The 16,380-nt window shown below is 42.5% G+C and overlaps 2 protein-coding genes across 8 annotated transcripts in view; both read left to right on the forward strand.

Annotated features, from left to right (window-relative positions):
- kif20a (kinesin family member 20A) overlaps nt 1-16,380 on the forward strand; it is a 71,829-nt gene that overhangs the window by 21,096 nt on the left and 34,353 nt on the right. For all 7 annotated transcript variants that reach the window (XM_053846887.1, XM_053846883.1, XM_053846882.1 and 4 more), the window contains one exon: nt 14,852-15,039. In XM_053846887.1, coding sequence (XP_053702862.1) covers nt 14,947-15,039 — 93 coding nt within the window. In that variant the 5' untranslated portion in view covers nt 14,852-14,946. The remainder of the gene's footprint in view (nt 1-14,851; nt 15,040-16,380) is intronic.
- gsx1 (GS homeobox 1) lies at nt 6,348-7,691 on the forward strand. Its single transcript, XM_053846902.1, has 2 exons — nt 6,348-6,929; nt 7,003-7,691. The coding sequence occupies exons 1-2, from the start codon at nt 6,554-6,556 to the stop codon at nt 7,356-7,358; spliced, it is 732 nt and encodes a 243-aa protein (XP_053702877.1). The 5' UTR covers nt 6,348-6,553; the 3' UTR covers nt 7,359-7,691.

Raw genomic sequence — 16,380 nt, forward strand, 5'->3', positions numbered from 1 at the left:
CGGAGAGAAATAAGGCAAACAGAACATCGCAAAAGGCGCTTTGCCTTCTCTGGCTTTTGTACGTCGGGGACTCTTCACGCAAGAGTGAAGGACACAAAACGCAGAGACAATGGAGGCTGTGCGGATGAAGGCACTATCACTGACATCCCCAGCACTTTGAACAACTTGTCAACGCAGACACTGAAGCAACTGCATTTGTGTACAAACCCCTTGAAAGAGCTTGCTGACCTGCCCATATCCCTTCACTGGGGTTCAAATGGCAAGAAGCGCCCATTGTGTCTGGGAGAGTTCATTAAATTCATTGGTTTGACCTGTTATTTCTCGGCCAAAAGTCTGCTGATTTGGAAAAATGTGAGTCAGCCATACGTAATAGCCCGGTGACCCTCGCGGGGTAACAAACCCCTTTGAAGAGCATTTCAAGGCTTTTATATGAAAGGGGTCAAAGGGAAAGTTTCAGACATATCTATGGCAGAACCAATGGATTCACATCAAAAGAGAATTTCAAATAATTCAAAGATATTTATACAGCTAATGGCTCTGTGAGGTTTATTCTCGCTAAAATATCATTTCTATTCATCAGGCAAGTGTGAGGATGGAGGAGTGTGAGAGAGTTCAATAGATGGGTTGAGGCTGCGAAACGTTAACATGCCATTATGCTCATTTCATTTAGTCTGTTTGACGAAGTGAATGATAAGTCTGTTCTGAGAATAGTCTTTTCTGTTTTACATCCATGTGTAGCTGCTTTTAACTCATTGTGCTTTTTTTTTTGGTCAACAGCAAAAACCGTGACTGGATTTTCCTAAAACTCTTGGAATTGGTTTTGCCAGTGTTTGGTATTTCCATTTGGGTTCAGGAAGGCTTTGAATATTTTGCTGCTCTCCTGGACAGCGCCTACCCACTGCTGTTTGCTCAGAACTCACGGAACTTTATTCGACAATTCTGAGAACATTTTGCCTTGGAACAGGACCATGAGTGTGGGATAACTTGGTTATTACTCATCTGGTGATGGTGTGATATTGGCGGAGGTCTGCACTCTCTGAGTGCTTTCCTAGTCATCGTCACCGACTCTCACTGTCCTCAACGTGTAATACATACAACAGATACCATTAAATAGCCTTATTGGATTGTCACATTACAAACTTAACAGGGATTCCTCGTGTGGCGGAGATTACTACAAAAAGCTGAGGCTTGTTTTTTTCAACTAGCCATGTTTAATCAGAATACTTAATTTTAACTTTTCCCCTTTTGACTATTGCTCATCTTTATGTAACTTACCCATATATGTTTGACTTTTTCAAGACCCTGTATTGTTGCAGTACATTATGAAACAGGTGGCATGGCAGTAGTTACAATAATGTACATTTTATTTTCAGTGCATCATAATCCTATAATCCATAATCCAGATATAGATTATTGAAAGATGCCGCTTTCAGTTACTTTATATGGTTATACAGTAAGGAAATATGTATGTGCTACTGTTCAGAGGGATTTTCACCCCAGAAAACCATGGATGGAAGCTCTTTGCTATATGGTCGGCTCCTGGATGGTGATGGGGTTGAACCACTGGCCAGATTCTGGACCTCTTCAGTTCAACAAGTTGAACATTCAGCACAGTCTCTGGAGCCATGTCCTTAGTTGGATATAACTATCTCAGAATGCATCTTTGCTAACTGTAGACACAGTGTTCCCATTGAAGTTCAACTATTGAGGGTTGAACCAGAGGCACTTGAGGTCAGTGTTCAACCCCGCAGTTCACTCATGCTGCATTTAAACCGGGACAAACAGCTGCAATTTCTCCAATGGTCTGGCTCTTCTCCGCATGTAAACATGGTCAATCTTAAACTTCCTGGCAGCCAAAGCAGTTTTAGCTATGAAAGGAACTTGAATGGTCACAACAACTACACATTTTGAGTTCCCAGTATTTCTGTCAGTCCGATGAGTTTGCTCTACATTTATTTCCATATTTCCATACTTGTTTGAGCTTTAAAATGCAATGGGACAGTAGGTGGCAGTAGCATTCTGGCACACGTGAGACAAATAGAAGGAAGAGTTGCGAAGCCTTTGAAAGTTTCATGGATCCAGACGGTAGTTTTGATGACGGCCAAAACTAAACCACCTGTTCTCTGTCTCACTATTAACCATACCCCAAAACTTGCATTGAATTTTGAATATCCATTTTAGACGTAATTCAATAACAGCTGGCGATACTGACCAAAAATGCTGCAAACATCCATGTTTCTATCGGGAGAATTGAAGAAAGTGATATGACTGATGTTAGTTGGTCAATGGAACAAAGAAAAAATATTTTTTATGTGTATATTTTTAAAGACTTATCATGGACTTTTAGCAATGATTACCAATATCTCAATAGGTTTTATATAGCTCAAATTCAATCAGATAATCCTAAAAAAAAAAAAAGTTTTAGAACTTGTGTTAAATAGCTTCTTGCTGTCTGTAGCTCAGCAATGTCTGCTGTCAATCGATTAAAAATCTTAATCTCAATTAATCGCACTAAAGATGAGTTAACTGGCGATTAATGGCAAACATTTTGTATCTGTTCTAAATGTAACTTTTAAGGAAGATGCCATCGACACAATTGCTTACAATGATGCAACCTTTATTTTCTTTCTTCCGATTGCCACTTTATCCATTTGTGGTTTCCACAAGTGCACGTTCACCTGTGGACTCCTGAGTCGTGTGGCATTATTTCAGCGGGTCTGACTGCTCCTCTTTGTTCGAGCGAGTCTCTCTTTAGGATTCATTAGTCCCTATAGACTCCAGCAGCCTCAACATATTGCACCATTGAGCTGGTACTTATGTGTCATCTGTTATCTATTGGACTGGTGTTTGTGGCGAACATATGAATGATAATCAGGCTTTTGTGCGGCCACAGAGGTGCAGCAGGATCTGCGGCCTGTGATGTTGCCTCAGGGGGAGATTAGGAGGGGCAGCCGGCCCTCTGTGTCACCTCGACAGTCACAGCGCCCATCGGCGGCCCGGCCAAACCCCAGTGGGACCTTAAATCCTGTTACACTGTCAGCTAAAACCATCATTTGTAGCAGTGATGTGTGGGTGTTTTAAGTGTGTGTACACATTAAGCGAGGGGGGAAAGTGTCTTAAACTATGAATAATTCATACCAGAAGAAAAGGAGATATTGACTACATCTCCATAAACAGACTGTTCTCTTTTTGTCATCAGGCACGAGATCTTTGGGTATAATTGCATAAAAGCCCCTGAAAATGTGCTTGTGCGGCAGCACAGCAGGCCCTGGTCAGTGTTATCATCGGGGATGAATTTGAGTGATGGCAATTGTTCCAACTTAATATCTTATAAATAATTTACTATTTGGGAGCCATTGCTTGGTGGCTGCGCACACACAGCTGTATGCTGAACGCCGGAGCTGAATTTGTTGATCTTTTGGAGGGAAACACAGATATGATGATGCATAAAGTGGCCCTCGATGTGTGTGTGTGTTCGAAGCCTGGTTTAAAAACAGAGCTGCAGCAGTGTGAGTGGGCTATTTCCCTCGATTATTTATCTCAGTAACAAGTGATTACGGAGGATGGGATTCTTTGCACTTCTGGCCTGCGCCTCCAGAGGGAGGTCAAAACTATTTGTCAGTCTCCAGTTGGGATTGCAAATGAGGATGAGCCTCCCTGCGTGACGACCCACAGAACCTCTATTCCTATCCACAGGGTGACTGCTGTACATAATTTGAAAATTAGTGCCTTTGATAGTGTCTTTGTGTGTGGGGCGGCGCATCAACACGCTGCCACTGTCAAAACTTTCTGCAAGTTAGAAACTATAGCTCCACAAGATGGGCTTTTTTTTAGCCGCAAAACAGTATGAATTTTCACAATGGAGTATAGAAAGTATATATCGTGACAAACACATGGAGCTGCAGACAGAATTACAGGATATTGGTTTAGCAATGTTGTTCATTCAATAGGTTTAGGGTTCAGTTGTACTTTTTTGTGTTTACATGTTCCAATATAATTATATAATATGATTTTACTCCTGCTTTTTTTTGCTTTATTGGACAGTTCAACTTGATCTTCACTCTTGAAATACTTATGGAATATATTGGCTGCTTTATCTGTGCTAGAACTCAGATAATGCAGTTTCCCTTTCTTTCAGGGAGTTAGTGGAGTCACTGAAATTGATAACTGGTCATTGTCGGGAGTCCAGATCTGAGGGATTACAGCAACACTCCACCTTCTAAGTGGATTATATTCAGAGTTGCTATGGAAGTCAAACCCTTTGCAACTATTTTCCCCAGCCATGAGAGCTGTTTACTGGCACGTTGGCGAGTGCACAGTCATTGAAGCTGGTGTTCACAGAGATCTAAAGTGAAAGAAAATGTTTTCCTATTACCTAATTGAATCAGAGCTGATAAGGCGGGGGCTCCACGCACCGGGGCCGGCCTGCTCCGTGACAGAGTCGCCTTTGTTGCGTCTATCCGCCGCTGTCACACACTTTAATTCGACTCTCTTTCTCTCTCATTGAAAACCCTCCACAATGACATTCAATAAGGGCCGCCGAGTGAAAACCTGGTTATTTTTACATATTCTCTGCCCCCCCCGGGCCCGGCAGGGGCCCGAGCAAAGGAATTAATCAGCGCTCTTTAACAGCACTGCCTTCAGGCAATGACTTGTCCCTTTTTTTTGTGGCCAAAAATGACACATTAACCTGAAATGGATATGCATCAACTTTACATTCAGCTGGTGCGAAAATGTTTATGTGCGTTGACAAAGCCACACGTGCGTAACTGTGGCAACAAACACCAGTGATGCGTCAATTCAGCAAGAGGGGAAGGTTAATGACAAGATGGTCATTAAAACAGTCTTCATTTCAGTCTGCATCAGTTTCATTTAAATTATAACTGCAAAATGCAATTAGTGAAAATCAAGTGACATTTTTTCCATGGACATTTGATTTTGCACATGTGATAATTCCCCTGTGAAACAAGTTTTATTTGTAAAATCCTTTCTTTCAAGAAGGTCACATTAAAATGTTATTAATAAAAACATTTGATCACAGAGGTGCTCAAGGTCATGTGACAAGAGTCAACAGTCGCATGACCTTGAATCGGATTTGTTCACTACTACTTCGACATTCAGTATGTTGCCTCACAGACATCTTTTTATTCAACTCAAAACTCTTTACTGTGACTCCACAACTATAGCAGTCGCACCATTTTGCACTTGAAATCCAGCCACATATTGAGACTTTTAAACCCCCCCCACAACATCAGAGTGGGATGACTATGATTAAGTCAGACCTATGATTCTCAATGAGCCTTAGAGCAGGTGCTTGACATACCCTGAAGATTCTTGTAGCAACTCTGCGTCAGTTCTAGAACTGTTGTGAGAAACCTGAATCTCTTTCAAGCCGTACATTTGTTGTTTACTTCAAATTGCTGGGTAGATGGAGCAACTCATTGGTTTGATTCATCGTCATCACAAAACCTTCGTGGATTGGATATCAATTCTGAGTGGAAACTCAGCATGTGCATTGCCGCAGGCTTTACAAGTAAAGACCCTACACCAAGTCCCCACCAAAAAATGAAGCTTGTCTGGCAACATGTTTATTTTTAACGCAACTTCTTCTGTATCATATAGGTAAATCCTCCTTCCAAATAAAAACTTTCACTGGTTAAATGATCTCTAGTCTTCCATCCTCCACTACTGTATTTCTGCATTCTTAAAAACTACTTCTCTGTTTAATGCATTTCATTTTGCATCACTACTAAATTATTATTATTATAACAATATGTCAAGTTAAATGCATTCGATTAAATCATTATTTTTTTCTTATTTTTTATTTCTTTCATTTTGTTCTTCCCAACTTTCATTTCAACATTTTCCATTATTATTTATCTATTTATTTTAAATGTAAACATGCTTTTTCAAAAGTGCTATCTCCAATCACTCCCTCCTTCAATATATAGAAATTAACGTTCAATGTAGCGATTATCTACTTGCACATGTTGTTCGATGTTTCACGATAGTCTTGTCATTTATTTCAACTCAAAACAGCTTTGCTTCACATTGGGTTGAACGTGTGCGGCGTGACTTGCGCGCTGTTCTTCTGCCTCTATACATTTCCAATCCAGAGACGCTTAAAAAGTTAGAGCGAGGCGGACTCGTGCGTAAAGGACAAACTTCTGACTAAAAGTGACAGCAACGTCGCTTTCTCCGTCACCCCCCCAAACCTGCTCGGAGTTGTATGATAAAAATGAGAGTGATGATAAGAGGCAGAATGGGCAGAGCCGCCTCTCTCGGCGTGGGTGGGGCTGACAAGAATAGACTACATTATGCAGTTCATTTAGTTAACAAGTGAAATAATGGGGAAGCGTGCAGTGGGAATGCCGAGAGAAAGGCACAAAACCCTATTGAGGGCTCTTGGCCGCTTGCAGCGTAGCTGTCACATGTCCGAGTCCCGTCCACTGCGCGTATTTAAGCAGCGTGGCTGAGCTTCAGCACCACTTCGCTGTCCACACTCCCGAGGAACGCGCGCCTCCGACTTCTCTCAGCACCGCAGCCTGCAACCATGCCGAGGTCTTTTCTCGTGGATTCCTTGATTTTACGCGAGGCCGGCGATAAAGGCAACGAGAACAGCCCGCCGCTGTTCCCTTACGCGGTGCACACGCCGCACCACGCGCACCACGGACTCCCGGGCTCCTGCCACTCCAGGAAAGCTGGACTCCTCTGCTTCTGTCCGCTGTGCATGGCGGCTACCCAGCTGCACCCTTCCCCTCCGACACTGCCGCTCCTCAAGGCGAGTTTTCCGGCCTTCAGCTCGCAGTATTGCCACTCGGCTCTGTCGCGGCAGCACTCCACATCCAACAGCCTCAGCCACGCGCCGGGGATCTACCAGGCCGCCTACTCGGTCCCGGACCCGCGACAGTTCCACTGCATCTCCATCGGTGAGTACCGACACATCATTACGCACCGTTTCCCCGTTGCATTATTTGACGATATCGCTCCCTTGATCCACAGAAAGCAGCAACAGCAAACTTCAGAGCAGCAAGCGCATGCGCACCGCCTTCACCAGCACGCAACTTTTGGAGCTGGAGCGAGAGTTCACGTCCAACATGTACCTGTCCCGACTGAGGCGCATCGAGATCGCCACGTACCTGAACTTGTCCGAGAAGCAGGTGAAGATCTGGTTCCAGAACCGGCGGGTGAAGCACAAGAAGGAAGGGAAGAGCAGCGGGCAGAGGAGCGGGAGCCACGGCTGCAAGTGTTCCTCCCTTTCCACGGCCCGGTGCTCCGAGGAGGAGGAGGACGACATGCCCGTCTCTCCATCATCATCCTCCGAGAAAGAGGACGTGGACTTGTCCGTCTCTCCGTGAACTCTCCTCCTCTTTGAAGTCTTTTCAAATTCAGCCAAAAATGAGACTGTTGCGCTGGTGTGCAGTCGAGTGTAAATATATACAGAGAATATTTAATCAGGGACTTTTCTCTGAAGTACTGTAAAGCTTGTATACTTGTTGTACGTTTTGTATGTAGTTTTTTTCTGAAAACAGTTGTTGTTGCCAAGACAGTATTTTGTATTAGTCCTACTCTGTGTGCGGGGTGGAAGTGACGGGCCCTCTCCAAAAAAACGGAAGAACAGTATATCTCCAGTGTAACTGAAAATGAAAAGTATTTATTTATTTAAAAATGTTCATACTGGAATAAAAATATTTCTGATCGATTACAGTTTCTGTTGCGTGTTTTTTTTGCGCGCCGAACGCACTCACGACGCGCGTAAAAGCAACCCACGGTTCCATGATCATTTCTGACAGTTGGAATGCATCTCCTTCAGCTTGTGTGTGCGCTTTATATTCATATTTTAATGTGTACAAACGCTGGGTCTACTGTAAAGGCTGTAAATAAATTAAAAAAAAAATCAGATTTAAAATACATTCATTTGCTGTCCAAACTGAGGATTTGGGATTCATGTAATCCTGAAATAAATGTTAAATCGGCCAATAATCAGTATTGCTGTGCATAAATACCGTATATTTTCATATTCATTTTCATTTTTCATTTCTACTTTGCGCAACGATGGTCACTGTCCAAATTGTCTGAATGAATAAGCGGCGATGCGCAAGGAAATGTGACTAAAATCCTATCCAAAGCCAGATTTTTTCTGTAATTTGTTGTGTCTTCGCTTTTATTTGGAAAACGTGTGGTGTTTTAGTGTGCTTTCCTAGATTTGGCACATTTACGGTCACGTCTTTACGCGTTGGCTGCGTTGCAATGGAGCAGACTAACTGCTTAAATACGTTGAAGTTAGTATCTATTTGAGCCTATATTTTACTCATTATTGAAAAACCACGTGTGTTTTCAGGTAAACAGGAAGTCGACCCATCTTCACTGTTTGTTTTGCGTGCCGGAACTTTGTTCCCAATTCACGCTCTTGTACATCTAAAATGTTTGTAGGTCATGATGTTTACTTGATCCATCCTAAAAGGCAAGCTTTGGTGCCTTAATTTAAACTTTAAACTCTGTAATGAGACCCAAATTTGAGGTGATGTTTGAGTCGAAATCCACAAAATGTCATGTTTGTGACTTTTATTTTCATTTTTACACGTATATTTGTGTTGTCCCTTACGACCTAGAATATATATCTTCAGTTAAATCGAGTAATCCAACGACGTGTCTCTGGTATTGCGCACCGCTTTTCATCGCCACCAGTCAAAAGTCACAGTGGCAATATTGCTTGTTTACATGGTCAGCTCATGTGCGCCCATGACGAGTCAGTAAATAAAGCACTCTGTGATAGAGACATTATTTATGGGTCCTCTTGAGGGGCTTCCCCAGGGGGACCCTCAACCCAAATATCTGCTTCTCTTAAGCTCCACGCAGGCTGCAGTGACCCGTCTCGTGTGATGGAGTTAATAATCAGCGTGGGTGTACAATGGTGTGTGCATATCTTAGAGATATCGATCTGACTATGAAAATAAATGAGGGAAAGACGCAGTTTGGTGTCCATGACCCGCATTGTTCTGCTGGTGACGCTCCCCAGCGTGCGCAAGTTTATTGAGGATTTTTTTTTTTATTAGCACCAGGTGTGTTTCGGCTTAAGAAGCCTCTTTAAATGTGACAAGATTGTTGTTTAAGACATAAATATGATTAATTAGCATACCAATGTTCTCCATTTGTCTGTGCAAAATCTGCGTAAATGGCTTTAAGCTTTAGTGCCAAGTGCGAATCGGTTTTAATCCTGTATTATGTTTTATATTAAGGTTAATTCTACCGCAGTGAAGGCTTATATGCGGTGAGTTCTATTGTGCCTACTTATATATGGTCATATTTTTTATATAAACGTGTAAAAAGATGTGTAAAAAGACGCGCAAAGTTGATGGTTGGAGCGTATCGTTGCTGTTAAATCGCCTATTTTACGCACCAACCCAGCTGCTCTCTGGCTGAACCCTTTGATCTGGTATTTATATTTCTAATCTGGAATACGCTTTAAATTGTCTGTGGCAGTATAAAGACACACTTGTGGACTTTTAAAAGCAGAAATAACGGTTGTTAAATGGCGTACACCGCGCTGCCAGCATTACTGTGCCTTTTTTTCCAGCGATCAGTTTCACTCTCGTCACTTTAACTTAATTGTTCATTTAACCATTTAACAAAACTCCACTATTTGCATTTGTTAAGATCCCGGATTGGACTATTTTGTTAATTGCATCATATAGCCTCCGTTTTGCTCACAAAGTCTTCTGCAAAGCGCCCTTTATCCATTCAATAGCCCGGGGGTATGCGCCCTGGGGGAGCTTATAGCCTCGCTGCTCCAAATGCTCAATTTATTTATTCTTAATTTTGTGCCGATCAATTCATTGTAGCAAAAGGACCACGGTGTCTTTTTAAAAAGAAGAAAGGGGGATTGTGGACGTAACCTTGACGGAGCTGAGGAGAGGGCTCCCCTGACGCTGGAGAGCGGCTTGAGTCAACAGGCGCCCATCTAGCAGACTCGCCCTTGTCTTTATCCCGGCTAATTTTTTATTTACGGCTTTTCTTTGACATGTCTCTTATCTATCAGATTAAAAAGAACGGCTTGTAACAAATCAGTCTGCACGATTTACAACAGCATTAAAAGGGGACAAAGGGAGCAGGCAGTCAGTACCTGAGAGTCTGGTAGACGGCGCGGCGCTGCAGCTGATTCGATGGTTTGAAAATACGCACGAAACAAAATACTTGAATCCTGAAAAAGAGCCTTTGTACGTTTCTTTAGAAATCAAGCAATTCTGCATGACAAAGGACAATTAATAAGCCGTCTTTTCACGACCAGCAGCTGGTTTCCCCGTCAAGGAAAGTTGGAAAAAATTCAGACTGAATGCGCGCAAAAGCCCTTTGCGCGCAGACAGCAACCCAAGGTGACCCATTTGGCACAGTTAAAATGAGCACGCCGAGGTAAAAGCGAGGGAACTGTCAAAAACATTTAAGCTGAAATATCTTGAAATTGCAAATCCCTTTATGTGGAGGGACGCTGCCGATGTGGGTTAGTGGTACAAAGGAGGTGGTTAAGTTGGAGAGGCTTTGGAAACGGACACGTGGCTTCTCAATGAGAGCTCTTTTGGACCCGCGTGGATTGCTGTGGCACTGCACATACACCCACTTTTCACTTGTTTATCTTAACAAATCCAAGTAACAAAGCGAGCACTATAACCACTATGCATTTTACTCACACTTTTATATCTTTGTAACACTTTTAAACAACTTTAAACGCGCGTTTTTGCTCACTTTTTGAGCACAGGTTTCTGCTGCTTCACGCTTTCTCGAACCTGGAAACACAAAGTAGTGAAGGGATAGAAGTTTATTTTTATAAACAAATCCGGTTTCGACTTGTCTCCGCCATTGTGGGCTCGTGAATGTTGATGATATACGTGTTTAAACACATATGACCCGTTTTGGCGATTACATTAATGGAGGACTCATCGATGTTTGAAGACCTACATGATAAATTAACAAAAAATAGCGTATTGTTTCACAGTATATTGGAAGGGAGTGAAATGAATTTGTTTAGAAACGGGGCGTAAACCATATTTCCGACCCGTATTCTTTAAAATACAATGTTTCATTCACTACTTTAAGAAGTAAAATGTGTTTTGTGTGTATTAGTGAGTGTGTGGGTGTGACGGTGTGAAGAGAGTGCTGAAACTCGGCAGCGTTTTTTCTCCCCTGCGACATTTGAGGAGCATTCATCTGTATATAATCTATTTAACAGCTAATCAGTAATGTAAGATGAAGGACTGGTGCCCCCCACTAATTGAATATTCAACATGCGCACGGCCCTGCTTGCCTTTTTCAGTGAGCTGAGAATGCGCCTCTTTAATTCTCGGCCTGCAGTGTCAAAGGTCGACAAATAATGAACTGCACAGACATGGAAGTGACCTCTGCAAGCGCCCAATGATCCAAATAAAGGGTGCAGGTTTGCTTCTGAAGTTTGGGCTGTGACTGTTCGGTGACTGAGTCTTGTCACGCACCTGCACATCAGTCGGTTCCATCAAGAGGCATTGGAATATATATATATATATATATATATATATATATATATATATATATATATATATATATATATATATATATATATATATATATATATATAGCCAAAATACTAAATATGAATATTGGTAACAGGAACAAATTGTATCTGTAACTATACATCGATTTAATATCACAGAAAATATAAGACTAAAATAAAACAAGGGCAAAAGTTTAAACACAGAGCTGACTGTACATGATTAAGATCATGACATTTGGTGAGAAAAAAGAAAAATAAGACATTCATAACAAGTGGAAGATAATAAATATTGAATTAAAAAGGTAAACAGATCATTATTCGGTTCATGTGTAAGTGTAAAGGGCTGTGACTGACTTGTGGCTTGTGTTATAGAGTGAAGCTGGACTCCCACATTCACTGAGGATCATTTGAGTTTCATCATCAGAGCTTGGATGGTTTCAACGTCGAAGCTGTGCTTTGCGGTGCTGAGACGCCCTCTAGCGGCGAAATTATAAAACGTGTTACAGTCACAAAAAGCATCGACTTGTGCTAAAACATTAGATTAATAAAAATTGTCGCAGAATTTCACAAATTGGTTGGTGTCAAGCTAGTAATCAACTCCCACTACTAGCTTTTTTTTAATGATTCTTTTTGTATGATGTGTCAAAAATGATTAGAAAACATAACAGTCATGCTTCTTTTTTTTATCTGCTAATGCATATGATCTATAGCTGCCCACGACCTATTTATTTTCTTCCTGCATTATCAATGTGTCCATAGTGCCCTTATCAACACTGATTTCCCAGAGTCTGAACAGTCTCCGGGGCCCCTCAGACATTCCTCAGTCACACCGTAATGCAGGCGCCCCTCTCTCAGGACTGAAGGCTAAAATCAATTGTATGACATTCTCAACACTTGAGGAAAACAGACTGCAAACTGAACATGCCACATTGGTCCTCATGCTATGAGCACCTGCCCACAGGTTCCTTTTTTCACTGGCACTTCTGCTGTCTGATCCAAGAATTCCAAGAGTTCTTGTCGACAATGAAGGAAACACTAGGTGCTAAAAAAGGAACCTGTGGTTGTTTCCTGATAGTGTAGGTGAGTGCGTGTAAACCTTTATGTGTGGGACACAGGTCACTGGTCAGGCTGAAAATGCATTTGAAGGACGGCTTATTCATTCAGTTAATATCTTATAACTTGACTCCCCAAAATATAGTTTTTCAATATGAGTAAAATAAAGTATTTGAGCCCCAATTGTGATCAAAGAATATCCCAAACTATCAAACTTTGGGTCCAGATGTGAGGGTCAAGTCATTGATAAAAGACAAACAAGAGACAATCTCTGAAATAACAGTTTATTTTTCAATAACAAAACAAAAAGTGACAGCAAAACACTGATATCTCCATCATTTTCCTCACCAAAACTCCATAAACAGACACCCAGTCCAGTCAAACTTGAGTATAAAGCACGGTTTATCTTTAACTATAACATGTTACATTCACACTAGCACAGTTGGTGATTACATCCTGTTTTGCGGGCAAAAGAGGAGATTAGAAATGGCTTATTTTTGAAGACCTCAAACACACAGATTACAGTCGGTGTGCACAAAACATCCAGTTTACATTCAGGAGAGCAGCACGTGTCCCGTCTGCTCATCTTTTCAACAATGTTGATCTTCCACATACAGTAAATACATGTTCATCTCTTAGTTCCAGATCAGTTTTTCATCAAGCTTTATATTTCATTGTGCTCTACCATAATGTACGTCACTTGGTTAGGGAATAAATAAGCACATTTAGTGATATATTTCTTGACAGCTCCATATGTAACGTAAAATATTTAGCCTTTGCTCCCTTCCTGTCCACTATTGAGCACAGGAATTCACTTTGCCGTGTTTTTTTCTTTTACAACAGGTCTTTTTGTCAATGTGACTGAAATAAAATGTACATCTAAAAATATACAGCAACATATTTTATGAGGGTATTCATTGGAATTTAACACTAATGGATTAGTAGGCATCTGTCTGGTGATACATTAGAACACTAGCATGATATTTGGGTGGCAATATTTGTTCAGTTGTTCATGAACAGTAATGGAGGTTGTTAATTTATTAATAATAATAATAACTATTGTGTGCTGTATCCAGTTTTAGTACTTGAATAGTTCTAAAGTGAAACTGAATAAAATCTAGAATGTATTTACTATTTTTTAAAAACTGATTTGCAAAGTAATCTCTTTATTTCAAGTCTTAGTTGGCGATAACAGAACAAAACGATCGAAGTTACTCCTTTGAGAGCTGTATAACTAACACTGGCGTTAAAATGTATTTCTTTCAGCTGAAAAACGGAGTAAAACTCCAAGCGTTACATCTTGGCGACCATGTCATGTGACCATGTCCAGATTATGTACACACCATTTACAACCAATTCAACAGCAGCCAATGATTTTCAGGCTGGTGACTTCACTTCAATTTCTGAGACTATTCCAGCACTGCAGAGACACTGTATCTCCAAGAGCTAGCCATTCAAATTTACACTATCCAAAGAGTAAAATGTGTTGCTGTGAATACATTGATCAAACACTCCAGTCCAAACAAGAAGAAGCTTTCAGAACTTCCTCCGTTCGCTTAAATATTCCCTTGATTCTTGAAGAAACTCACACATGTTCTTGGTTGATCTGATAAATACTGCTCGAGCCACATATTCATCTTCCATAAAAAGCTCTTCCTTCAGCAATAATCTTAAAAATAAAAGAATTTACAAGGTCATTCAATGTCTGTTGGGAACTGAATCACTCAATCTGTCTGTGGCTGCGACTGTCGAAGATCATCGATCTCCGTTGCGGCTGATAAAAGCAGCTAGTTGAGGTCTCCAGTCTTTGACCACTTTTTGGAATTGTCATTTTGTTTTGAAGACCCTCCGAGGTCCGTAAGTTCTCCGACACGTCCTTTGAAAGCGCGTTCACCGCCGGGGCCTCATTCAGGCTCTTCATGGACGACAGGATTTTGCTGTCGTCGCCAGAGGGGTGATAGTCCATGATAGGAAACGGTGGGCTGAGCAGGATGAGACTCTGTGGTCTCTGTCTGTTCCTGAAGGAGGGTCTCTGGAGAAGGTTAGCCTTGTTAGGTCTGGAACCATCCACAAACACTTCCAGACTTGGAGCGTGCCTCCTTGTGATCACCGGCACCTCTGGAGTTGGCACAGTTCTGACCGACTCTGCAGCAGTTTGGTGTTTTGGAACAGGTTCCTTATTCTCGATCTCTTCCTTCAGATCTGACATCACTGCAGTCGGTGCAACGTTGTTTTTATCAGAGCTAATTTTAGGCTCCTTTTCTTGCTGCTTCACAGGAGCAACGTCTTTCTCCTGTCGTGAATGAGGTATCTGACTGTACTGCACCTTCGGAGGGACCACAGGAACTGCCTTGGCCTGGCAGGTCTTGATCATGAAGGCGGTACGCACCGAAGACACGCTGACCGGTGCTGAATTCCTCCGTTGGGGTGCTAGTCCGTCGTTGAGAAAGAATTCCAGATCTGAGGTAAGGCCATTGTAAATAGCTCCAGTTGAGGGCAGTGACGCCTTCTGCGCCGCAAGAACTTCAGATGAGGTTCTGGTCTGCTGGTTGGAAATATCTCTGATGCATCGCTGACCCAGGTCCAGATTCAGAGAATACGGTCTACTCTTGGAGTAGTGATGTTCGTCCTTTTTCTCTGAGGCCGCCTCGTAGGACATCTGTCTGTAGAATCGCTGAGATGACTTCTGTTTCGCTGAGCATTTAGCCAGGGATGCTTGAGCGGAATTGCTGCTGACTCGCATCGGAACGGCCGGCAAATAGGTTCTCTTAGCGTCAGGTTTGCTGCTGGGTGGTGGAGGAACTGCTCCAGGGTGCGGGTCAGAGCTTTTACTGAAGGGTTGCGTAGTGAAGGACATGTTTCCCTGATCGCAATGCGAGCCTTTGCCCGGTGTGAGGAACGGGGACAGCTTGTTCAGGAGCTCCTCCACGTCCGGCGAGTGCAGAGGACTGGTGACCCACTGCTTGTTGCAGCTGAGGTCCTCCCATGACTCGACCAAGTCCAGCTCCTCATGATGCCCCTCGTCGTCGTCATCTGGGATATGCAGAGTGTTGGGCCTCTCCTCCAAACAAACAGACAGCCTTTGAATCAGCTCAAACTCAGGTAGTGTGTTGTTTTTTCCCACGTCAGTGTTTTGGGCTTCAGGGAATTCACTTGGGTCAGCCGCTCCACCCGGGGTGGGCAGATTAGTACCCTCCCCTGCGCCATTTGCTCGCAACGGAAGAGGAAGCATCTTGCATTCAATTGAGTTGAACTTTCTCAAAGGTGAGATCGGGAGACTCCTCTTCTCTTTGTCATCCTTGCTTCCTGCCACCAGCTCCTCCAGGCTTTTATGAAACATAACGTCCGGCTCAGACGGTTGTTTCTTAGAGGATTCCACCACAACATGGTCCATTATCGGCGACGACTTCTCCCTGCACAACAGAGTGAGGGACGGAGAGCTGCGGCTCCTCTTGGACTTCACGTCCATCGTCAACTTCATGTTGTTGCACGAGCTGAAAACGGGCTTCGAAGTCTTGTCCAGTAGATCAATCTCCGGCTCAATTATCTTCAGCTCCTGGCTGAGGTCAGGCCACAGATCATCTCCACTGGATGAAGTCTCACTCTGAAAGAAAACCAAGTAATAGATTGATGATTTAAAGGCATTAAATAGAGTGAGTTCAGCCATGTCATGGCCAAGTGTAGAGAAGATCTCTACTGCCGTGCAGACCAAGAGAGTGAAACTCTTGAATGAAAGCTTTTGGACCCATGACTGCACTTTTACCCATCTCTTCACTAGCCAGGACTGGAGGCTGTATGTGAGGGTA

Source organism: Synchiropus splendidus, chromosome 17 (genome assembly GCF_027744825.2).
Source record: "Synchiropus splendidus isolate RoL2022-P1 chromosome 17, RoL_Sspl_1.0, whole genome shotgun sequence".
Lineage (NCBI taxonomy): Eukaryota > Metazoa > Chordata > Actinopteri > Syngnathiformes > Callionymidae > Synchiropus > Synchiropus splendidus.

What these genes read in the sequence shown, in the direction of transcription:
- gsx1 (XM_053846902.1), top strand. Translation starts at nt 6,554, where the DNA reads ATGCCGAGGTCTTTTCTCGTGGATTCCTTGATTTTACGCGAGGCCGGC. An exon ending in GTTCCACTGCATCTCCATCG is followed by an intron (nt 6,930 to 7,002) that starts GTGAGTACCGAC and finishes CTTGATCCACAG; the next exon opens with AAAGCAGCAACAGCAAACTT.